The sequence below is a fragment of the Macaca mulatta genome, chromosome 12 (genome assembly GCF_049350105.2).
Source record: "Macaca mulatta isolate MMU2019108-1 chromosome 12, T2T-MMU8v2.0, whole genome shotgun sequence".
Lineage (NCBI taxonomy): Eukaryota > Metazoa > Chordata > Mammalia > Primates > Cercopithecidae > Macaca > Macaca mulatta.
This window is the reverse complement of record NC_133417.1, coordinates 67,300,091-67,327,066: the sequence shown is the minus strand read 5'-3', so window position 1 is coordinate 67,327,066 and position 26,976 is coordinate 67,300,091. Positions and strand designations below refer to the sequence as shown.

The window sequence follows — 26,976 nt, the reverse complement described above, 5'->3', positions numbered from 1 at the left end:
GTCATTTGGGAAAATAGATGCCTCCTTTGGATCCATAGCTGCTTAAAAATTCATAGAGAAAAAATAAAAATTGGATAAGAGAATGCATGACTGCACAACAGGATGCACATTTACATGATACTTAGTGGATTTTTTGTAAATGTATTATATTGATGTGCACAGTTAACTACAGTCAGATTCTGCTTATAACCTCAACAAGAGTTCAATGCACACCATTACTCAGCATGACTCACTGAATTGTCCCTATACAAAACAATATCCTTGCAACCAAAGTGATTGATGTGAGGCAGCTTTCACTCTAGCACAGTTAAATTAAACACAAAAGACACTCAGGTGGAAATTTTGTATGCAGAAACCTGCCATTATTAAGTCCTGTACTGCTACAGCAATTGCCTGTCTAATTAGTGTATAGGACACATGAATGCTTTTAAAAATACATTTCTATATTGGAAATCTGAATAAAATTTAAACTCTTTTAATAGGAAATTTTCTTTGATCATAGAGCTTGCATTTAATGTCACCAACGCAATGATTACTCTTGACTAGTGGAATAACTTATGGCATAAATAGTGCAGTAACAATTGGAATATCAGAGTATATGAAGGCTGAAAGGGATATTAGAGATTGTTTAGCTCAACCCAGTTAGTTTCTACTTGAGATAATTTGTTTCACACTTCTTCCATATGCTGATCTCAGAGCAGTGCTTCCTGGTAACACAGATAATACTGTCCACAACAAAATGATAGAGATGAAACAATATAATAAAGTCTTGGTAAAGCTGAATTTGCTTACTTAAAATTATTGCTTTTTATTCCTAGATGTTCCCCTTTTTGATGTTTTATCTCCATATTCTTTTATGAAATGATCATGGAAGAGAAAAATAGTTGCATTTCCTAACATTCATAATTGGTTAAGTAAAAAGTTGGCAACCCTATAATATGTCTTATTTCTTTTTTAATTTTACAAAACTTTGAAATCCAAGGTTGAGGAACCACAATTTTAGATGTCAATATAGAACAGAGTCCATTGATTTATCTGTATATGAGAAGTTTAAACACATTTATCAGTAAGGCAAAATTAGTAAGGAGGATTATTTATGAAATTAGTTATGTTAAAAGACATTGCTTCTGTTTACCATGTAAAATTTGATGAATGGTCACAAAGGGAGTAATACATGCCTTTTGTTATTCATATGTGTCTGACAAGAAAGTAAATGCAGCAGTTTTAGTTGTATTTAAAAAAAAAACTGGCATATTTTATCTAACAGTAAGATGTAAAATGCTGTAAGAATAAAGAAATCAAGGAGCCTGGAGCATGGATATAGTTATATTATTACACAATCATTAGGCTAGAGGTTAGAAAGAAAGTGATAGTTGCCATCAGGAGGCATAAACTGGCTTGATTTCTATTTGTTCTTTGTAACTTGCATAATACTTTTGTTTCAGTTACATATCAGATTCATGCCTCCCCCTAGGAGACATGGATAGACATAAAAAATCTTTGTAGTTTTTAATCTAAAAATGTCAAAGCTAAAAAAATTTCTCATGAGATATATAGTATAATATCAGCCAAAATGGAATTCAGGAACATTTAGAATCAAGAGAAATTACCTCCTAGGAAGTTATCCCTGTGAGATGATGCACAAAAATAGGAAGCTAATGAATCTCTGGTACAAAATTATGCTTCTACATCAAGTCTCTTAAATAAGCAAGAATGCCGTATTTATTTCTTTTTATTTATTTCAGATGATTCAATGTACCCATTGGTTTAAAATTACTTATAAGATTAGCTACTAAAAGACTTTGGTTGATAGTTGCTTAACAAAAGAAGGAAGTTATATCATTAGTACTTCTGGCCAACATTTAGATATAGCTCTTTCTTGACTATGATAGAATCAGTTTCAGACTTTATTTTAAGATTCATAATGGCTTTCAGTAGAATACATGATTTGTTTTCTCCCTTGGAGAAACATATCATAATTAAAATATAATATTTTTCAAATTGTTTCTGTGCAGGTTTGTTTGGTAACTTTTTAAAAAGAGGAATGCTTTTTTATTTTTACTTTTTTGTTATAGTTGTTTGGGGTTTTTTTTATTATTATTTGAACATGGAAGAGAGATTCTTAGTAATCAATTTGCCTACAATATTAGGGAGTACTGCATTTCTGAGTCCTAGAAAGATGTTTTTCAAAGGATCTTTTAAATTTAAAACAATAGAAATTAATTTTTCAAATAACCAACTTCATCCTCCTTACATGTTTTTGACCATGTGGGTCACATTTTAGCCATCTAGTGAAAAAAATATATATTGACTATTTACTATATGGGCAGCAATGCATGTGGGGTGGTTTAAAGTACAGAAAATATGTTAAACGTGGTTAAGGCCATCAGGGATTTTAGAATCTAGTAAACAACTCTACAACTTAATTTATAATTCCTCTTTTCATACAGATGAAACAATAAAGCAGAAGCCTGACTTCTGTTAAAACTTTTTTATTGTGGAAGGAAAAAAAAAATGGAAGAAAGGGAGGGAAGAAAGGAGGAAAAGGAGAGAGGAAAGGAGAAAAAAAATAAATGATTTAACACCTGACTGTGTGGAAGACAGCTTGTTTTACTTCTTATGGCTCTGTGGAATTGGCCTATAGCTATTCTGGCACTTTCTATTCCTTGTGCTTCTGAGTCCCTAATGAAGCTTGTCAGATCTCCAAAAAGAACAAGTTCAGAAGGCAAATGACAGCCTTCCAAGAACCTGTTACTAAAGTGAATGACTTGAGTAGATTCCTGTGGTTAAAGTCAGGTTTTACAGACTCTTAATTGATTTAACCATTAGACCTGGCCCGACCAAGTAAGATTCATCAACTACTAATTTGATGGAGATATCACATTTGCTAAGACTACTTAGTAACTGAATTTTTTTTTAATTTATTTATTATTATTATACTTTAAGTTGTAGGGTACATGTGCATAACGTGCAGGTTTGTTACATATGTATACTTGTGCCATGTTGGTGTGCTGCACCCATCAACTTGTCATTTACATCAGGTATAACTCCCAATGCAATCCCTCCCCCCTCCCCCCTCCCCATGACAGGCCCCTGTGTGTGATGTTCCCCTTCCTGAGTCCAAGTGATCTCATTGTTCAGTTCCCACCTATGAGTGAGAACATGCGGTGTTTGGTTTTCTGTTCTTGTGATAGATTGCTAAGAATGATGGTTTCCTGCTGCATCCATGTCCCTACAAAGGACACAAACTCATCCTTTTTTATCGCTGCATAGTATTCCATGGTGTATATGTGCCACATTTTCTTAATCCAATCTGTCACTGATGGACATATGGGTTGATTCCAAGTCTTTGCTATTGTGAATAGTGCCGCAATAAACATACGAGTGCATGTATCTTTATAGCAGCATAATTTATAATCCTTTGGGTATATACCCAGTAATGGGATGGCTGGGTCCTATGGTACATCTAGTTCTAGATCCTTGAGGAATCGCCATACTGTTTTCCATAATGGTTGAACTAGTTTACAATCCCACCAACAGTGTAAAAGTGTTCCTATTTCTCCACATCCTCTCCAGCACCTGTTGTTTCCTGACTTTTTAATGATCACCATTCTAACTGGTGTGAGATGGTATCTCATTGTGGTTTTGATTTGCATTTCTCTGATGGCCAGTGATGATGAGCATTTTATCATGTGTCTGTTGGCTGTATGAATGTCTTCTTTTGAGAAATGTCTGTTCATATCCTTTGCCCACTTTTGGATGGGGTTGTTTGTTTTTTTCTTGTAAATTTGTTTGAGTTCTTTGTAGGTTCTGGATATTAGCCCTTTGTCAGATGAGTAGATTGCAAACATTTTCTCCCATTCTGTAGGTTGCCTGTTCACTCTGATGGTAGTTTCTTTTGCTGTGCAGAAGCTCTTTAGTTTAATGAGATCCCATTTGTCAATTTTGGCTTTTGCTGCCGTTGCTTTTGGTGTTTTAGACATGAAGTCTTTGCCCATGCCTATGTCCTGAATGGTACTACCTAGGTTTCCTCTAGGATTTTTATGGTATTAGGTCTAACATTTAAGTATCTAATCCATCTTGAATTAATTTTCGTATAAGGAGTAAGGAAAGGATCCAGTTTCAGCTTTCTACTTACGGCTAGCCAATTTTCCCAGCACCATTTATTAAATAGGGAATCCTTTCCTATTTAATAGGAAAGGATTTCTTGTTTCTCTCAGGTTTGTCAAAGATCAGATGGCTGTAGATGTGTGGTATTATTTCTGAGGACTCTGTTCTGTTCCATTGGTCTATATCTCTGTTTTGGTACCAGTACCATGCTGTTTTGGTTACTGTAGCCTTGTAGTATAGTTTGAAGTCAGGTAGCGTGATGCCTCCAGCTTTGTTCTTTTCACTTAGGATTGTCTTGGAGATGCGGGCTCTTTTTTGGTTCCATATGAACTTTAAAGCAGTTTTTTCCAATTCTGTGAAGAAACTCGTTGGTAGCTTGATGGGGATGGCATTGAATCTATAAATAACCTTGGGCAGTATGGCCATTTTCACGATATTGATTCTTCCTATCCATGAGCATGGTATGTTCTTCCATTTGTTTGTGTCCTCTTTGATTTCACTGAGCAGTGGTTTGTAGTTCTCCTTGAAGAGGTCCTTTACATCCCTTGTAAGTTGGATTCCTAGGTATTTTATTCTCTTTGAAGCAATTGTGAATGGAAGTTCATTCCTGATTTGGCTCTCTGTTTGTCTGTTACTGGTGTATAAGAATGCTTGTGATTTTTGCACATTAATTTTGTATCCTGAGACTTTGCTGAAGTTGCTTATCAGCTTAAGGAGATTTTGGGCTGAAACAATGGGGTTTTCTAAATATACAATCATGTCATCTGCAAACAGGGACAGTTTGACTTCTTCTTTTCCTAACTGAATACCCTTGATTTCTTTCTCTTGCCTAATTGCCCTAGCCAGAACTTCCAACACTATGTTGAATAGGAGTGGTGAGAGAGGGCATCCCTGTCTTGTGCCAGTTTTCAAAGGGAATTTTTCCAGTTTTTGCCCATTCAGTATGATATTGGCTGTGGGTTTGTCATAAATAGCTGTTATTATTTTGAGGTACATTCCATCAATACCGAATTTATTGAGCGTTTTTAGCATGAAGGGCTGTTGAATTTTGTCAAAAGCCTTTTCTGCATCTTTTGAGATAATCATGTGGTTCTTGTCTTTGGTTCTGTTTATATGCTGGATTATGTTTATTGATTTGCGAATGTTGAACCAGCCTTGCATCCCAGGGATGAAGCCCACTTGATCATGGTGGATAAGCTTTTTGATGTGTTGCTGAATCCGGTTTGCCAGTATTTTATTGAGGATTTTTGCATCGATGTTCATCAGGGATATTGGTCTAAAATTCTCTTCTTTTGTTGTGTCTCTGCCAGGCTTTGGTATCAGGATGATGTTGGCCTCATAAAATGAGTTAGGGAGGATTCCCTCTTTTTCTATTGATTGGAATAATTTCAGAAGGAATGGTACCAACTCCTCCTTGTACCTCTGGTAGAATTCAGCTGTGAATCCATCTGGTCCTGGACTTTTATTCGTTGGTAGGCTATTAATTATTGCCTCAATTTCAGAGCCTGCTATTGGTCTATTCAGGGATTCAACTTCTTCCTGGTTTAGTCTTGGAAGAGTGTAAGTGTCCAGGAAATTATCCATTTCTTCTAGATTTTCCAGTTTATTTGCGTAGAGGTGTTTATAGTATTTCTGATGGTACTTTGTATTTCTGTGGGGTCGGTGGTGATATCCCCTTTATCATTTTTAATTGCGTCGGTTTGATTCTTCTCTCTTTTCTTCTTTATTAGTCTTGCTAGTGGTCTGTCAATTTTGTTGATCTTTTCAAAAAACCAACTCCTGGATTCATTGATTTTTTGGAGAGTTTTTTGTGTCTCTATCTTCTTCAGTTCTGCTCTGATCTTAGTTATTTCTTGCCTTCTGCTAGCTTTCGAATGTGTTTGCTCTTGCTTCTCTAGTTCTTTTAATTGCGATGTTAGAGTGTCAATTTTAGATCTTTCCTGCTTTCTCTTGTGGGCATTTAGTGCTATAAATTTCCCTCTACACACTGCTTTAAATGTGTCCCAGAGATTCTGGTATGTTGTATCTTTGTTCTCATTGGTTTCAAAGAACATCTTTATTTCTGCCTTCATTTCGTTATGTACCCAGTAGTCATTCAGGAGCAGGTTGTTCAGTTTCCATGTAGTTGAGTGGTTTTGATTGAGTTTCTTAGTCCTGAGTTCTAGTTTGATTGCACTGTTGTCTGAGAGACAGTTTGTTATAATTTCTGTTCTTGTACATTTGCTGAGGAGTGCTTTACTTCCAATTACGTGGTCAATTTTGGAGTAAGTACGATGTGGTGCTGAGAAGAATGTATATTCTGTTGATTTGGGGTGGAGAGTTCTATAGATGTCTATTAGGTCTGCTTGCTGCAGAGATGAGTTCAATTCCTGGATATCCTTGTTAACTTTCTGTCTCGTTGATCTGTCTAATGTTGACAGTGGAGTGTTGAAGTCTCCCATTATTATTGTATGGGAGTCTAAGTCTCTTTGTAAGTCTCTAAGGACTTGCTTTATGAATCTGGGTGCTCCTGTATTGGGTGCATATATATTTAGGATAGTTAGCTCTTCCTGTTGAATTGATCCCTTTACCATTATGTAATGGCCTTCTTTGTCTCTTTTGATCTTTGATGGTTTAAAGTCTGTTTTATCAGAGACTAGTATTGCAACCCCTGCTTTTTTTTGTTCTCCATTTGCTTGGTAAATCTTCCTCCATCCCTTTATTTTGAGCCTATGTATGTCTCTGCGTGTGAGATGGGTCTCCTGAATACAGCAGACTGATGGGTCTTGACTCTTTATCCAGTTTGCCAGTCTGTGTCTTTTAATTGGAGCATTTAGTCCATTTACATTTAAGGTTAAGATTGTTATGTGTGAACTTGATCCTGCCATTTTGATATTAACTGGTTATTTTGCTCGTTAGTTGATGCAGTTTCTTCCTAGCCTCGATGGTCTTTACATTTTGGCATGTTTTTGCAATGGCTGGTACCGGTTGTTCCTTTCCATGTTTAGTGCTTCCTTCAGGGTCTCTTGTAAGGCAGGCCTAGTGGTGACAAAATCTCTAAGCATTTGCTTATCTGTAAAGGATTTTATTTCTCCTTCACTTATGAAACTTAGTTTGGCTGGATATGAAATTCTGGGTTTAAAATTCTTTTCTTTAAGAATGTTGAATATTGGCCCCCACTCTCTTCTGGCTTGGAGAGTTTCTGCCGAGAGATCTGCTGTTAGTCTGATGGGCTTCCCTTTGTGGGTAACCCGACCTTTCTCTCTGGCTGCCCTTAAGATTTTTTCCTTCATTTCAACTTTGGTGAATCTGGCAATTATGTGTCTTGGAGTTGCTCTTCTCGAGGAGTATCTTTGTGGCGTTCTCTGTATTTCCTGGATTTGAATGTTGGCCTGCCCTACTAGGTTGGGGAAGTTCTCCTGGATGATATCCTGAAGAGTGTTTTCCAACTTGGTTCCATTTTCCCCCTCACTTTCAGGCACCCCAATCAGATGTAGATTTGGTCTTTTTACATAATCCCATACTTCTTGCAGGCTTTGTTCATTTCTTTTTCTTCTTTTTTCTTTTGGTTTCTCTTCTCGCTTCATTTCATTCATTTGATCCTCAATCACAGATACTCTTTCTTCCAGTTGATCGAGTCGGTTACTGAAGCTTGTGCATTTTTCACGTATTTCTCGTGTCATGGTTTTCATCTCTTTCATTTCGTTTATGATCTTCTCTGCATTAATTACTCTAGCCATCAATTCTTCCACTTTTTTTTCAAGATTTTTAGTTTCTTTTTTTTTTTTTTTTTTGAGACGGAGTCTCGCTCTGTCGCCCAGGCTGGAGTGCAGTGGCGCGATCTCGGCTCACTGCAAGCTCCGCCTCCCGGGTTCACGCCATTCTCCTGCCTCAGCCTCCCGAGTAGCTGGGACTACAGGCGCCCACAACCGCGCCCGGCTAATTTTTTGTATTTTTAGTAGAGACGGGGTTTCACCGTGGTCTCGATCTCCTGACCTTGTGATCCGCCCGCCTCGGCCTCCCAAAGTGCTGGGATTACAGGCGTGAGCCACCGCGCCCGGCAAGATTTTTAGTTTCTTTGCGCTGGGTACGTAATTCCTCCTTTAGCTCTGAGAAATTTGATGGACTGAAGCCTTCTTCTCTCATCTCGTCAAAGTCATTCTCCGTCCAGCTTTGATCCGTTGCTGGCGATGAGCTGCGCTCCTTTGCCGGGGGAGATGCGCTCTTATTTTTTGAATTTCCAGCTTTTCTGCCCTGTTTTTTCCCCATCTTTGTGGTTTTATCTGCCTCTGGTCTTTGATGATGGTGATGTACTGATGGGGTTTTGGTGTAGGTGTCCTTCCTGTTTGATAGTTTTCCTTCTAACAGTCAGGACCCTCAGCTGTAGGTCTGTTGGAGATTGCTTGAGGTCCACTCCAGACCCTGTTTGCCTGGGTATCAGCAGCAGAGGCTGCAGAAGATAGAATATTTCTGAACAGCGAGTGTACCTGTCTGATTCTTGCTTTGGAAGCTTCCTCTCAGGGGTGTACTCCACCCTGTGAGGTGTGGGGTGTCAGACTGCCCCTAGTGGGGGATGTCTCCCAGTTAGGCTACTCAGGGGTCAGGGACCCACTTGAGCAGGGAGTCTGTCCCTTCTCAGATCTCAACCTCCGTGTTGGGAGAGCCACTGCTCTCTTCAAAGCTGTCAGACAGAGTCGTTTGCGTCTGCAGAGGTTTCGGCTGTGTTTGTTATTGCCCTGTCCCCAGAGGTGGAGTCTACAGAGACAGGCAGGTTTCCTTGAGCTGCTGTGAGCTCCACCCACTTGGAGCTTCCCAGCAGCTTTGTTTACCTACTTAAGCCTCAGCAATGGCGGGCGCCCCTCCCCCAGCCTCGCCGCTGCCTTGCCGGTAGATCACAGACTGCTGTGCTAGCAATGAGGGAGGCTCCGTGGGTGTGGGACCCTCCTGGCCAGGTGTGGGATATGATCTCCTGGTGTGCCTGTTTGCTTAAAGCGCAGTATTGGGGTGGGAGTTACCCGATTTTCCAGGTGTTGTGTGTCTCAGTTCCCCTGGCTAGGAAAAGGGATTCCCTTCCCCCTTGCGCTTCCCAGGTGAGGCAATGCCTCGCCCTGCTTCAGCTCTCGCTGGTCGGGCTGCAGCAGCTGACCAGCACCGATCGTCCGGCACTCCCCAGTGAGATGAACCCAGTACTTCAGTTCAAAATGCAGAAATCACTGGTCTTCTGTGTCGCTGGCGCTGGGAGTTGGAGACTGGAGCTGTTCCTATTCGGCCATCTTGCTCCGCCCCCTCTTAGTAACTGAATTTACTCAATCTCTGATAGGAAAATTTAGCAGGAATGAGAAACTAGCATTCCTTTTGTTTAAATTTAATTTTATTTTAAAGTCACAATTAATAATTATATATATTTATGGAATACAGTGTGATGTTTTGAAATATGTAAACATTGTGGAATGACCAAATCAGGCTAATTAACACATCCATCACCTAGCCAACCTATTAAAAAGCAAAACACAGGCCTGAGAATTTGCAGACCATACACCTTGCAAATACGCAGAAAACCCCTGTCAATAATGAAGAATCATCTAACTGTGCTTCAGGCAAGTTGCCATCCTTGACTTTATTGTGACCATTGTGACTTTAAATATATTCCCTACTAGTGCCACCTGCATTGCTTTATACTTTATTTTCTATTTCCTAATCTTCCTCTTTTGACTCTCTCTCTCTTGTTCTCTCTCTCTCTTGCTGTCACTCTCCTGATGATTCTAAATGTGTTTGTGATCATACACAAGCATTCAGAGATCCATAGAAATCCAAGTCCTAAGTCAGGGTTTTTAACTTCTTGTAGGTGATAGATGACTGAAAATTCGATAAAGGACATAAACACATATTCCTTTGGAAATAAACAGCAACCAAACACTCTAAATTACTTTAAATAATTTGTGGAGTTCAAGTCCACCAATACACCCCAGGACAATACACTATGGTTGAGTATTATGTGCTTGCTCACATACATACACACACTTTTATTTTTCCTCATTATCCTGAAATTCCCATGGGTGGTGTTTCTGATTTCTTTCCTTAACACACATTAATCCTTGACCTGTAAATGGTGCAAACATAGTAAGATCACACTAATTCAGTGCAATTGTTTAAACAATGTGAGTTAAGAAAAATAAAATAATTGTAGAATCTCAGAGATCTCCTATATGAATCTTATTTTGCCACATACATCATTTCTATAGGACCCCTGGAAAGTATACTCAAATTTTAAAACTGACAGAGACTCCATAAATACTGACTTTATTTTAAAGAAATACCATTTCATCACTTGCAGGGAAATAGAGAAAGTCATGCAATCTCTGTCCTCCAACCACCCATCAGATGTACCATTTCCTTTATGATAGGTATTCCAACCAGACCAACTAAATGTTCCCTAGTTCCAGGATCGTTGCTTTTATGAGGACATATGCTATCACTTGCTTAAATGGGGTCCTTTGAAAGTGTTTGAGGGCTTTTAAAAAACACTTGGTGTCCTAAAATACCACTTTGCATGGGCCCCAAAACCAATAGATGTAACTGAGATGTACACAAACAATGAAACATTGTTATCTTACTAGCAAACACACATGGCCAACTGGCCTAACCATCTGCCTTTTGCATTATCTATCTTTGCATAATTGACTAGCTCCAAGGTCACACCAGAGAGCTGGGTTCATTCAATAACTATAATTAGCATTGAACGTTATTTGTAATTTAATTTTGAGCTATTCTTGTTAAATGTCTCTAAAACTTGATTATTATGATAGTAATAATCACTTATTAGGTATTTATGGTAAGATAGGGACTATATGTGGAACTTTATACATTTGTTATCTTACATAGTTCACAGTTGCCTATGAATTGGATATTGTTGTCCTCTTTTTGCTAGTAAGAAAATTGACACTCAGGGAGATTTTTAAATGGCCAAGTCAGAGCTGGGATATCTAACAGGGCCCAGAGCCTGTTATATATCCCAGAGCCTGGTTTCTTCAGTAATATTTGACCTACTCTGACTTTCTAATTTTTGTACATTGTCTTCGTTTTTATTTTGTTGATGCCCATCCATGGCTATCTAGCATTGCTGTTTTGTTCCTTCCTATGTTCTTCACATTCGTGTCCATCCAAACAAGCTGCATTTAGGCGCTAGAAAAAAAGGTAGTTCTACATAATTCTCTATTCTCCATTTGCCACAAGTGATGAAGACTTTATTAAAAGCATTTTGAAAACATCCACACATACCTTTTAAAATATTTTCTTTTTCTCCTGGAAAGAGTATGTATACTAGAAAAATAGAGGATTTATCCCCACAAAGAAATGAGTTACATACTGGTATGCTGTTGTTTAAGGACACAGGCTATATAGAACCAAACCACCTTGGAAAGTTAGCTAACCTGTTTTCACATCTGTAAAGTGAAAGAAACAATAGCACTGCATCATTTTCCTAGGGCTTCCGTAACAAACTACCATGAACTAGGTGGCTTGAAACAAAATATTTCATCTCTAGCAGTTCTAGAGGATAAAAATTCAACGTCAAGGTGTCAGCAGAGCCATACTGTCTCTCTGAAGGTTCTAGGGGAGAATGTGTTTTATGACGGTCTCTGAGCTTCTGATGTTGTTGGAAATCTTGGTGTTCTTTGGTTTGTGGACACATCACTCCAATTTCTGCCTCCAGCATCACAAAGCATTCTTCCTGCGTTTCTGTCTCTGTATTTCTTCTCTTCTAAAAGAGAAGGCATTGATGAACTAAGCTGGAATTCTAATTCCATCCTCTATATAAAAAAAGTCATCATCCTTATTTTTTTTAAAGCAAGGACTAAAGTGTCATCTATCCTCAATGTTTTCATTTAAAGGTAGAACTAAAGTAAGCTGACATAAGGCACCATACGGCAGCTCAGCATCTTCCTAGACATCAGTGGTGGCTGCTGCAGAGTGAGTTGGGTCTTTTTCTCTCGAAGGAAGGAGGTGTTGGAGAAAGCATGTCATTCCCCACAGAAGCATCCCTCCCATTCCCCTTTGGTTTAGTGGCAATGATTCTGAGGACACCCACCTAGGCAAAAGGAGCCTGGCTGAGCAAAGTGTGCCTTAGCATATCTGTTTCTTTGCTTTTTTTTTTTTTTTTTTTTTTTAAGACAATGTCTTAGTCTGTCACCCAGGCTGCAGTGCTGTGGCATACCATCTCAGCTCACTGCAACCTCCACCTCCTGGGTTCAAGCGATTCTCTTGCCTCAGCCTTCCAAGTAGCTGGGACTACAGGCATGCGCCACCATGCCCAGCTAATTTTTGTATTTTTAGTAGAGACGGGGTTTCACCATGTTGGCCAGGATGGTCTCAATCTCTTGACCTTGTAATCTGCCCGCCTCGGCCCCCCAAAGTGCTAGGATTACAGGAGTGAGCCACCACGCCCGGCCTCTTTGCATTTCTTTAGTGCTATTCACCCCACCCTTCCTTGCAAAGGCCACCAAACTAACCTGTGATCTGGTTCACATGATTTTGCAGGATATAGGTGTGGCTTTATTGGTCTTTTACACATTGACAATGCTATTCATTGTTAACATCAGTTCTCAATTTGGTGACCCAGCTTTCCTACATTTGGAGGTTCCACCATCCCATTAGACTTAAAGACCTAAGTCTTCGGAAGCTTCTGACTTCATGAGGTAGAAGGAAGAAGGGAGAGCAAGAAAAGATCCACCTGCTTGTCATAAACTTTGGCCAGGATGTGCTACTAATCAGACCTGTGGCCGTACCTAATTGCCAGTGGAGCTGGGAACTGTAGTTCTCCACGAGACAGACACGTTCTAGCAATAACTCTACTTTAGGAATGGAGAACAACAAATTTTGGTGCACAACAGCTGTCTATATCATAATCTTTTCTCTAGTGAATTTCCTATACTTCTATTTGGATAGTCTGGGTTTTTTTGTTTGTTTTTTGTTTTGTTTTGTTTTGTTTTGAAATGGAGTCTCGCTCTGTCGCCCAGGCTGGAGCGCAGTGGCACGATCTCGGCTCACTACAAGCTCCGCCTCCCGGGTTCACGCCATTCTCCTGCCTCAGCCTCCCGAGTAGCTGGGACTACAGGCGCCGCCACCTCGCCCGGCTAGTTTTTTGTATTTTTTAGTAGAGACGGGGTTTCACTGTGTCAGCCAGGATGGTCTCTATCTCCTGACCTCGTGATCCACCCGCCTCGGCCCCCCAAAGTGCTGGGATTACAGGCGTGAGTCACTGCTCCCGGACGCCTCTTTCTCTTTAAGCTGCAAACATGTTCAAGAATTTAGGATGCTTACTGTATACATTATATATCTATACCAGGTACTGTGCTAAGCCCTGGGAATACTGGTTATGCCTTTTTTCTGCTTCCCACATTTTAGTTATTTCTTCATGTACACTATCTCTTTCTGTACTCTTTTGGAAAATTAATCCACTTTCCAGATCTCCAGCCATTGCTTCTGCAAGATAAAATTTCTAGCTCTAACAGCATGAGAGCTCAATCCCAGACCTCCTTTTCATTATTATTATTATTATTTTTATGTTGAAACAGTGTCTCATTTGTCACCCAGACTGGAATGCAGGGTGCAATCTTGGCTTAGGGAAGCCTCTACCTCCTTGGGCTCAAGCAATCCTCACAGCTCAGACTTCGGAGTACCTGAGACCACAGGCACATGCCATCACGCCCAACTAATTGTTTTGAATTTTTTGTAGAAACAAGGTCTCACTATGTTGCCCAGGCTCAGACCTTCTAACTGCCTGCCAAAAACCTCCTCCTGTTGGCATCTATGTCTCTACCTCACATCATCCCAGCCAAACATCTAATTCCCTCTCCCATTTCTAACCTGGTTCTTCTGTCATCTGTGCTTTTGAGAAACATTTGTAAACTAGTACGCTAAGTGTTCCTTCTCTTGAATTCTACTTTTTTTCTAAATGAAAGAAACTAAGACAAAGATAAAGAAAATGGAGGGAAGAATCCATATGGAGTTTCCAAGAGACAGGTAAGAGAGGAAGGGAGGCAAGGAAACAAGAATTAGACTAGAGACTACCTGGTATCACCTGCACGGTGGGGCCACAAGTAGCTGGGACACAAAACCAAGGGGCATTATGTTGCTGGTGGGTAGCTTGGAGTTGAGTTTATGGCTCTGGAAGAAACTATATTTTTTAACATGCATATATTTGAAGTAATTTGTAAATATTATAAGTGTTTAAGATATTCAACCTATTTCTCTCACATTCTTAGACTCATACATATTTTATGAAGCTGATATTTTTCATATTAACGTATATAGCTAATATACAAAAGAAAACACTAAACATTTAGCTGAACTTGAATCTAAATGACTCTAATTATAGAATCATCCCTACTGCACCCAACACATACACACGCACCCACACGCACGCACGCACGCACACAGCCAAATATCTATTTTAATCTAAGCCTTGAAAAATCATTTAAATACCGAACGCTGCAGTGATTCTACTACCTAATTTTAATATTTTATTCAATTAAAAAATGACTTCCTATGTGACATCTTTGATTTATTGTGTGATTCTTTTTCATCTTATAATTTGAATATCTAGGTGATCATCAGTGAGATTGCTGGTTTCAGTGATAATTACTCAGGTCTGACTGTTTTTCACAAATCATATGCTGAAAAGCCTGGGGAGTTTAAGTCCTTCCCGATGCTATATAATCTATCTGATTCATTTTGTTACTGAGTGCTCTTTGTGATAGATAAAAATACAGCTAGCCTATTAGTTAAGTGTAAGTCCCGAGTAAAGGATAAATAACAGATGAGCAGCTTCAACCAACACCTCAGCATGGCGTTTAACAGCTGCCAAAAGTACTGTATAATCTTTTGGAAAGCTTAATCGTTCCCTATTGCACTTTTTGAAAGTGAAGAGTAGTTATTAATCCTGGTGTTCGCACAAAATTTTCACAGGAGATCTTCATTGAATAAATAGTGCTGTTTCATATAAAGGTTTTGGTTTTATGTAACACTTAACTGTTAGAGGTTAAACAAATAGCAGTGTACTAGCATGAAGAAAAATTGTATTTGGTAAAGAAAACTATATTTTAGGCTGTATTAAACTCTACAGCCTATTAATTAGTGCTTTGAGAAAAGAGAAAATATAAATCTTTCTGGAGGCCATGGAGTTTCCCTTTTTTTATTCCTTTTTTATTCCTTATTTTTTCTCTCTCTCTCTTAAAAGAAAATCCTTGTAATAGTTCAATTAATCATGTTTTATCTTCATAAAGTATGTTATTTATCAAATATGTGGGAGAAGTTGACTTTCTTAAGGAAATGTAACACTGTGTAGCAGCTTTTTCCTTTTTAGTCATTGGCTTCTTAGAATCCTATTCATGTTGTTAAAACATTTACTTTGTTAATGCTTCATTTTCAGAAAGGGTGGCTCCAAAGAACTGTCTTGATTCATTTTAACTTATTTGTGACTTTCAAAGAGATAGAGTTGTCCTTATAAAAATACATTTGCATTTAGGTCATTAAAATTGAAATTGACCAATTCAAACAATTTAAAGGAAAGAAATAGTAATTCTGTAGTTCTAAAGTCAGTTTTCTGCAAGAAGAAAAAAAAGAGACAAGTAATTAGATAACCTATTGTCTTATTTAAAAAGGAAAGAGAGAGAGGATGGAGGCATATTTAACAAGCAAATGGAAGGGGAAAAAAAGCAGAGGTTTACAATCCTAGTCTCTGATGAAACAGACTTTAAACCAACAAAGATCAGAAAAGACAAAGAAGGGCATTACATAATGGTAAAGGGATCAATGCAACAAGAAGACCTAACTATCCTAAATATATATGCACCCAATACAGGAGCACCCAGATTCATAAAACAAGTTCTTAAAGACCTACAAGGAGACTTAGACTCCCTCGTGATAATAGTGGGAGACTTTAACACCCCACTCTCAATATTAGACAGATCAAGACAGAAAAATTAACAAGGATATTCAGGACCTGAACTCAGCTCTGGATCAGGGGACATAATAGATGTCTGCAGAACTCTCCACCCCAAATCAGTAGAATATACATTCTTCTCAACACCACATTGCACTTTTTCTAAAATCAACCACATAATTACAAGTAAAACACTCCTCAGCAAATGCAAAAGAATGGAAATTATATAAATAATGTATACATTATAATTTGTATAATGTATACATTATAATTTCCATTATGTATTATGGAAATTATTATAAAATATAACCACAGTCCAATCAAATTAGAACTCAGGATTAAGAAATTACTCAAAACCACACAACTACATGGAAATTCAGCAACCTGCTCCTGAATGACTCCTGCGTAAATAAAGAAATTAAGGCAGAAATCAAGAAGTTCTTTGAAACCAATGAAAACAAAGAAAAAACATACCAGAATCTCTGGGACATAGCTAAAACAGTGTTAAGAGGGAAATTTATAGCACTAAATGCCCACATCAGAAAGCTGGGAAGATCTCAAATCAACACCCTAACATCACAATTGAAAGAACTAGAGAAGCAAGAGCAAACAAATTCAAAAGCTAGCAGAAGACAAATAACTACAGTAAGAACAGAACTGAAGGAGATAGAGACATGAAAAACCCCTGAAAAAAGCAATGAATTCAAGAGCCGGCTTTTTGAAAAGATTAACAAAATAGATAGACCACTAGCTAGACTAATAAAGAAGAAAAGAGAAGAGTCAAATAGACACAATAAAAAAATGACAAAGGGGATGTCACCACTGACCCTACAGAAATACAAACCACCATCAGAGAATACTATAAACACCTCTATGCAGATAAACTAGAAAATCTTGAAGAAATGGATAATTTCCTACACACATACACCCTCCCAAGACTAAACCAGTAAGAAATCAAATCACTGAATAAACTAATAACAAGTTCTGAAATTGAGGCAGTAATTAATAGCCTACCAACCAAAAAAAGCCCAGGACCAGATGGATTTATAGCTGAATTCTACCAGAGGTACAAAGAGGAGCTGGTACCATTCCTTCTAAAACTATTCCAAACAACAAAAAAAAGAGGGACTCCTCCCTAACTCATTTTATGAGGCCAGAATCATCCCGATACCAAAACCCAGCAGAGACACACACACAAAAAAGAGAAAACTTCAGACCAATATCCCTAATGAACATCGACATGGAAGTCCTCTATAAAATACCGGCAAACAAAATCCAGCAGCGCATCAAAAAGTTTATCCACCATGATCAAGTCAGCTTCATCCCTGGGACGCAAGTCTGGTTCAACATATCCAAATCAATAAACATAATCCATCACATAAACAGAACCAATGACAAAAATCACATCATTATCTCAGTAGATGCAGGAAAGGCCTTTGATAAAATTCAACATCCCTTCATGTTAAAAACTATCAATAAACTAGACATTGATGGAACATATCTCAAAATAATAAGAACTATTTATGACAAACCCATAGCCAATATCATACTGAATAGGCAAATGCGGGAAACATTCCCTTTTGAAACTGACACAAGACAAGAATGCCCTCTCTCACCACTCCTATTTAATATAGTATTGGAAGTTCTGGCCAGGGCAATCAGGCAAGAGAAAGAAATAGAAAGAGAGGAAGTCAGATTGTCTCTGTTGGCAGATGACATGATTCTATAATTAAAAACCCCATCTTCTCAGCCCAAACACTTCTTAAGCTGATAAGCAACTTCAGCAAAGTCTCAGGATACAAAATCAATGTGCAAAAATCACAAGCATTCTGATACACCAACAATAGACAAGCAGAGGGCCAAATCATGAATGAACTTCCATTCACAATTGCTATGAAGAGAATAAAATACCTAGGAATGCAACTTACAAGGGGTGTGAAGGACTTCTTCAAGGAGAACTACAAACCACTGCTCAAGGAAATAAGAGAGGACACAAACAAATGGAAAAACATTCTATGTTCATGAATGGGAAGAATCAATATCATGAAAATGGCCATACTGTCCAAAGTAATTTATAGATTCAATGCTATTGCCATCAAGCTACCATTGACTTTCTTCACAGAAACAGAAAAATCTACTTTAAATTTCATATGGAACCAAAAAAGAGCTGGTATAGCCAAGACAATCCTAAGCAAAAATAACCAAGCTGGAGGCATCATGCTACCTGACTTCAAACTATGCTACATGGCTATGGTAACCAAAACAGCATGGTACTGGTACCAAAACAGATGTATAGACCAATGGAACAGAACAGAGGCCTCAGATATATCACCACACATATACAACCTGATATTCGACAAACCTGACAAAAGCAATGAGGAAAGGATTCCCTATTTCATAAATAGTGCTGGGAAAACTGGCTAGCCATATGCAGAAAACTGAAATTGGACCCCTTCCTTACACCTTATACAAAAATTAGCTCAAAATGGATTAAAGACTTAAATGTAAAAACCAACACTATAAAAACTCTAGAAGAAAACCTAGGCAATACCATTTAGGACATAGGCTTGGGCAGACTTCATGACTAAAGCACCAGAAGCAATTACAACAAAAACCAAAATTGACAAATATATATAATTAAACTAAAGAGCTTCTGCACAGAAAAAGAAACTAGCATCAGACTGAACAGGCAACCTACAGAATAGGAGAAAATTTCTCCAATCTACCCATCTGACAAAGATCTAATATCTAGAATCTACAAGGAACTTAAAATTTACAAGAAAAAAGCAACCCCATCAAAAAGTTGGTGAGGATATGAACAGACATTCTCAAAAGAACACATTTATGTGGCCAACAAATATATGAAAAAAATCTCATCATCACCAATCATTAGAGAAATGAAAATTAAAACCACAGTGAGATATCATCTCATGATAGTCAGAATTATAATTATTAAAATATCAAGAAGCAAAGATGCTGGCAAGACTGTGGAGAAATAGGAATGCTTTTACACTGTTGGGAGTGTAAATTAGTTCAACCACTGTGAAAGACAGTGTGGCAATTCCTCAAGAATCTAGGACCAGAAATACCATTTGACCCTGCAATCCCATTACTGGGTATATCCCCAAAGGATTAGAAATCATTCTACTATAAAGACACATGCACACGTATGTTTATTGCAGCACTATTCACAATAGCAAAGACTTGGAACCAACCCAAATGCCCATCGTGATAGACTGGATAAAGGCAATGTAGCACATACACACCATGGAATACTATGCAGCCATAAAAAGAATGAGATCATATCCCTGGCAGGGACATGGATGATGCTGGAAGCAATCATTCTCAGCAAACTAACACAGGAACAAAGAAAGCCAAACACCACATGTTCTCACTTATAAGTGGGAGTTGAGAAATGAGAACACACGGACACAGGGAGGGGAATAACACACACCCACACAGGGGCCTGTCGAGGGGTGGGGGGCAAGGGGAGGGAGAGCATTAGGACAAATACCTAATGCATGTGGGGCTTAAAACCTAGATGATGGGTTGATAGGTGCAGCAAACCACCATGGTACATGTATACCTATGTAACAAACCTGCACATTCTATACATGTATCCTGGAATTCAAGGTGAAATAAAAATGAAATAAAATAAGAGAGAGAGAGGGAACTTTTAAATTCCTCAAGAGAGACCAACCATTTTCCGGAAATGAATATTAAAAGAAATATGTAATGCAAATATTTATTAAAATGACATTAAACAATGTAAACATTTTATTTAGTCGCAGTTTTGTGAGAAAAATGCAAAAATTTACTTCTTATATATTCAATCCAGAATGAAAGCTTGAAGGTTTAATATGTAACTCTAGCAAAGTAAAAGTATTTCAGTAAGAGACCTAAGGTGATGAGTCTCTGAAATGTGGCTGTATTTTAATCTAACTTGATGAGCAATGTAGCTATGTATACTCAAAGCAATGGACCTCTGCAGTTAGCATGTCTGACTATCTCGGAACATGATTTTCCCAGCCACCAACCTAACAGAAGCTTGGTGTCAAAGAGTTCAAGATTGGGCAAAATTAAGGTTGTGTGCAGGCTGTATGGCTGAACACAGATCTACATGACATGAACTAGATATACAGAAGGCAAAGTAAACATTCTGCTGTGTAAACAGGAATCTAAATTTGCCTAATCAGGAACCAACTCAATTCTTACAGAGGTAAGCCTCTGTGATGTTTGTAGACCTATTTCTTTTTTTCAATCAGGAAATTCCATTCTTAACTATTTTAGATATTTCTGAATAAGATTCTAGAATTCTTAACCTGTTTATTTTGGAAAATTTTAAGTTTATTATGAAAATAGAGATAATAGTAACTATCCATCATCCAGTTTCAATAAAAATCAATATACAGCCAACATTCAGACCTTCACTCTCCTTCTCTCCCCCAACTCTGGATTGTTCTGAGGCAAAGCCCAAATATTATAACATTTCCTTTATAAATATTTCACACTGTATTCTGAAAAGGTAAAAACTATTTTTAAAAGCACATGACTACAATATCATTTCTGTGTCTACAAACAATAATTGTCAATAATTTCTGTGATAGTTTGTCTCCAAGATGACCATAACTGATTGATTCCTTCCCTTCCACATGCATATTATTTCCCTGTCAAGAGGTAGAGACCATTCCTCTACTTTCATGAATCTGGGATGTCCTGCTTCTGCTTTTCCCAATAGAATATGGCATAAGCGAGGCTATAGAAGTTCCAGACCTTGACCTGAAGAAGCCTGGAAGTTTCCTCTTCTTTTGGGAGTGCTGAGTCAACACATCTTACTACCCTGCTAAAGAGACCGTAGGAGAGAACATATCTATTTATTTGTTGGTTGATCAAACTATCTATCTACATATATAGAAAGAGAGATAGAGAGAGAGACCCAGCCATTCCAGCATCTTGGGTGAGCCCAGCCTTCCAACTGTCTTCATCGAAATACTAGACATGTGAATGAAGCCTTCTTGGATTCTCCACACAAGCTCCCCCACCAACTAAATATCACTGAATTACCCCAGTTGACATTCTGTGGAGAAGAAAAATTGCCTAGCCAAGACCTGCCTAAATTTTGGATCCATAGAATCATAAATAACAAAATCATTAAGTCACTATGTTTTCGTTTGATTTGATACAAGGAATAGGTAACTAAAACAATTCTGTAACATTATCAATATTCAGTCAATGTTCAACTTTATCCAATCAGTTTTTAAATATTTTGGATGGAGTTGGTTTGTTTGAACCAGGATTTCAACAGATAACCCTAGAACTCAAAACAATAATGAAAATGTTTTATGCATCTGTAAACATTTGCCATTTTATTAACTAATTTTATAAAAAATATCTGATGTACTATGGTAACTCTGCATAGATAGGTGGTTTTTGCAAAGATTACTATCTACATTACACAGATTTTTTTTAAAAAAAGAACTAGATCTAGAGATTAAATGGCATATCAGAACAATTATATCTGGACTTCAAATCCAGATAGTAGCATTTAAGGTCTAGTGCTCTTTCCTTTATTCCAAACATGGTTGAGCCTTCAAAGATTTGTATTACCTGATTGGGTCTAATAAGATTTGCTATTATTGGAACCATAAAGAAACAAGTATTTCTCCACTCTTCATCCTTATACCCTGAGATGTATTTATTTCTGAAATATATCCCCTCCTCTCAATCTCTGCCACGTGGTTCCTAGTGTAGGCTTCCATTATTTCCCTCCTGGAATACCAAAGTCCTAATTGATCTCTAAGTATCTGGTCTTGATCCTCTTTCATTTTTCCTCCATTCCATTGCCAGATGCATCTGTCTAAAACCAAACTTGGCCATCTTGATTCCTCTGCCTAATAATATTTAATAATTCTCAAACTGATATCCATAGAAGGAAATGTTCTCAGAAGGCCACGAGTTCTCCTGGAAAATCTTTAAAATTCCTATATCTTGGTGAAAATGTAAAACAATAAATATAAGAATCTTTTGAATCATTAAGATGATTACCTAATAACAAAGTACTGCCATCTACCTGACTACAGTAACGATGACTGCATTTGGATTTACCTCACGATGCTAATGCTTGCTATATAAATAAAGCTTTTTGAAATTGTTTGGCTATTAAAAGTCATAAGACAATTAAGCAATCACATAAAATATGCATAATGATGCAGAAGTCAAAAGAACCTGGACCATAACATTTGATACCATACCGGTTTCTACAAATGCATTGTCAAAACACACTCCATGTTAAACATACCAAATTGCAGTGGTTCTGTATCAATGGGCATACTGGAATATAACAAATGAACTCCCAGTACTAAGAGATAATGTGTTTAGATAATCACTTAATGTAGAACTCAATAATGCCCTAAAGCTGAACTTAAGTAAAGAAAAACGTTTGTATAATTTTCAAGTAACACCATTTAAATTGGCTTTTGAAGCGTAATAGGAACAGAGTTCACATTAAGAATTAGGTTAGATTATCTTGATAAGACAATTAAATCTTTGAAGTTGGTAATACTATTCTGACAACATATTTTTTCGAAAAAGACATTAAGATTAGAGTAGAGAAAAATATTTTGTCTATTGGATTAAACCATACACCATAGCCAAATTTCAATCATTTTTGATCTACAAAATTGTAAAATATTGAGTTAGTAATGAGAGTTTGAATTCACTGGTTTTATAGATATTTTATTTTCAAGTGTTTTCATTTTTTGCCATTGCATTAGTTTTTTCAGGGCTACCATAATAAACTACCACAAGCTGAGGGACTTAAGACAACAGAAGTTTATTTTCGCACAATTTTGGGGTCTAGAAGTCTCAAATCAAGATGTTGGCAAGGTTGTTTCCTTCCGGAGGTTCTGAGGGAAAACAAATCCTGTGCCTGACTCTTTTCGAGGTTCTGGTGGCTACGGACAATCCATAGCATTCCTTGGCTTCAACTGTATCTGCTCCCGTAACACATGGCATTCTCCTTGTGTGTCTTTGTGTCTCTGTATCCAGACTTCTCTCTTCTTATAGGGATATCAGTTATTGGATTAAGGCCAACCCCAAACCACTGTGACCGCATGTTAACTTGATTTATATCTACAAAAACCCTCTTTCCAAATAAAGTCACATTCATAAGTACTGGGAATTATGACTTCAACGTATTATTTTAGCGTACACAATTTAACCCACAAGTCATATTAAAGGTACAAGCATAAGTTCTAATCTGGTTTTATTTTTGAATATATTTATCTAACATTGTGAATAAGAAAAATATAAATCCTGCAATAATTGTCTTTCCTTTTCAAAAAGAGCCTGTATATTATTCCTGTATGAGAAGGTTGACCTAAAGTACAGAGCCTGAGACCCCTATCCTGTCACATTAGACCTTCAGCAACCTGGGACTGGCCCTCTCCATGGCCATCCTCCACCTTACTTCCCTGGCATTTTATTCTTTAACAAAATATAAGGCTGCTTACAATTCCCCAACACACAATACATGATTTTATGCTTTCTTCCCCTTGTTCATTCTGTCCCCTCTGCTTGTAATGTCCTTCCCTTCCCAACTTCCTCATCCCTTAGCTGTGTCCTTTTCTGACTCCTATTCAGTCTCAGTTCAACTGCCATCTTTTCCCAAAAATCCTCTGTGAAGACCACCCACCTCCTCCATCAGCACCATCACCAATCCCAGGCCCTGAGTGAAGTGGACCTCAAGGGGACTCCTGTTTTCCCACACATCTGTCTCCCAACAGACTATAAATTCCAAGATCTCAGGGACAGTGTCTTCCCCATGTTTCAATCTCCAGCTCTTAGCACAGTGGTCATCTCAATGTTAAATGAAGGTGTTCGTATGTGGGATGGAAAGAGTTTCAGCCATAGTTCCAAGATTGCTGCTTGCATTCTAATTTATACTTCTGCTGAAAGAGGTATTGCAATTGTCCCATGTGGGAGGTTAGTATCAGAAGTTTGTCACCTAAGCAGTGAGCAAATTCACACAAATATACCTGTCATTAAAAGTGACTTATTTTTCCTCTTTGATTGACTGCATACCTTTTTTATAAAAGAGATTTGTGAATTTAGAGATATGGAAAGATCTCAGCAGCTCAAAAATTTTAGTTTTGTTTTGCTGGAGTGCCCTGGATACACAGGAATCTAATGGAAGAAAGGACTAGAAAGATAGAATGGGTCCATATTTTAAATGACTTTAATGACTTTGAAAGCCAAAATAAGGCTGTATATTTTGCTTTCTATATACTGAGTAGTTCTGTTTTTTTAGAAAGGAGCATGACATAATTAATTTTGTACAGACCAAAATGTCACACACTGGTTCTCTATACTAAGCATAATGGGATCAGAGTTCTATTAATCTGTACTTCTAAAATGACAGATAATTTAATTACTCCCATTTGGATTTTGAAAGTCATATATTTATATATGTGTGTATCCTGGACTTTTAATATTTCACAGATAATAAAATCACTTTATTTTCCAGATTGCTCTTTTGCTAATAATTAGCCACCATCATTTCTCATAATAGCTTAAAATAAAACCCTGCTCTCTCTATAAACTGGCTGGTTCAAATTTACACTGGACTGATTAAGTGGTCAGGTCAGATTCTTTATTATTTTTTTGAAAACTAGTTAAAGCAGTTTAGCAGTTATCAAAAAGCAGCTTTGCCTATTTTAGCTGAATCTTTTGTTATATTTAAAAGTTATATTGTATCTCATTTGGGGTTATTTAACTTTTAAAGTCCTTTTAAAAATAGGGATGATAACTAAATATGTGGGGATAAAAAGTTATGAGATATGACAATAAATATAAGATTTAAATTTCAAGTGCACCTGACATAATTCATTATTACAGTCAAATTAAACCAACATAAATAGAATTGCCAAAAACACAGAAATAACACGCTCTCACTAACCAATGGGAGATTACCTGAGATCCATGCTGCAAAGCTGACAATGTATTAATTGTGTTTAGAATAATCTAGTCTATGGAAATGTATTCAGTGAAGTTAACTTTGAAATAGAACCATTGTATATGTATGAGATATTCATAGCATTAAATTAGAACCCACATTTCCCTTTTTAAATGACTCTTTTTTTTTTTTTTTTTTTTTTTTTTTTTTTTTGAGACGAAGTCTTGCTCTGTCACCCAGGCTGGAGTGCAATGGCACAATCTCGGCTCACTACAACCTCCACCTCCCAGGCTCAAGCGATTCTCCTGCCTCAGCTTCCCAAGTAGCTGGGATTATAGACACATGTCACCATGCCCAGCTAATTTTTTTGTATTTTAATAGAGACGGGGTTTCACCACATTGCCCAGGTGGGTCTTGAACTCCTGACTTCAGGTGATCCACACACCTCGGCCTCCCAAAGTACTGGGATTACAGGCGTGAGTCACTGTGGCCGGACTTAAATGACTTTATATGCCATTTGTGGAGCCATTACAAAATTTCAGCTTTTTAAAACCCATATATTAATGCTTACATTTTACCCAATAAATTACATTTATTGGGTAGCTAGGTAACCTTTTTGTTTTGACTTTTGTTGCTAAAACTTAGTCTTAACTCACTAAATCATGGACTTTTCTACTTGGTAGAGACAAAACTGTACTTTAGCTTTCACTTTTTTCAGGTAAACTAAAACTCTAAAAGGTGAACTGCTTTAGTTTATCTGATGCCTTATAAGGAGAATAGATCTTGGAGGTGAAGTACCACTTGGTGTCTAAACATCTTGCAGCATTTCCAGGTCAATATTCTGAACATCTCCTTGTAGCATTTTCTTTTTGCAATTCTCTAAATGAGATGGAAGTGTTGGAATGAAAGTGTATTTGTCCCAAAATATCAAATACTCTCTCAACCTTTTAAGGAAAAGCCTCTTTTGTATTCATTTTAATCTCATTTGCCTTTTTTCCCCTAATGTTAAAAACAGATTGCAGGTGGGAAATTCTGCTTAATTAAAATTTGAATGAGTTGGGTTTAATTTATCAAGGTTTAATTATAAATTAAATACATGTAAATTAAATGTGACCATGGATCCAAGTAGACTGCTTCTATTCATTACAACTAATCCTTTCCTAGATTTGAAAACTGCATTACTAATATATCAAAACCAACTTCGCGATTTTCTAAAAACAGCCATGTATTTTTACATCTGAGAAGTACTATGTTCCAAAGGAAACAGTAACATTCCTCAATATCTCAGCGGCAATATTTATTATCTTTTCAGTGAAATCCATATTTATCAAGAAATGCCAGTGTGATTTTCTTGAGCCAAATACACTGTATAATAGAAGTTTATATGGGTTTATTTAATGTATGTGTGTGTTTCATAAATACTTCCAAATTACATGAATTCTCTCTAATAAATTTTACTGTATAATTAGTTCCCTTAATATTTTATAGGCTTACCAGATTAAAAATGGCATATTCATGTGGTATATGATTTTCTTTTCCACATTCAGGTTCTCTCTTTAGGAGCAGATGTCCTACCTGAATACAAACTGCAGACGCCACGCATCAACAAGTTTACGATATTGCACTACAGCCCTTTCAAGGCAGTCTGGGACTGGCTTATCCTGCTATTGGTCATATACACCGCTATATTTACTCCCTACTCTGCAGCCTTCCTCCTCAATGACAGAGAAGAACAGAAAAGACGAGAATGTGGCTATTCTTGTAGCCCTTTGAATGTGGTAGACTTGATTGTGGATATTATGTTTATCATAGATATTTTAATAAACTTCAGAACAACATATGTAAATCAGAATGAAGAAGTGGTAAGTGATCCCGCCAAAATAGCAATACACTACTTCAAAGGCTGGTTCCTGATTGACATGGTTGCAGCAATTCCTTTTGACTTGCTGATTTTTGGATCAGGTTCTGATGAGGTAAGAACTGCTTAAGATTC

General features: G+C 37.4%; 1 protein-coding gene across 1 annotated transcript in view; it reads left to right on the top strand.

Moving 5' to 3' along the window:
* The window catches only part of KCNH7 (potassium voltage-gated channel subfamily H member 7), a 471,541-nt gene that overhangs the window by 368,887 nt on the left and 75,678 nt on the right, over positions 1–26,976 (top strand). The window contains exon 6 of the mRNA XM_028830770.2: positions 26,531–26,956. Within this exon, the coding sequence (XP_028686603.1) occupies positions 26,531–26,956 (426 nt within the window). The remainder of the gene's footprint in view (positions 1–26,530; positions 26,957–26,976) is intronic.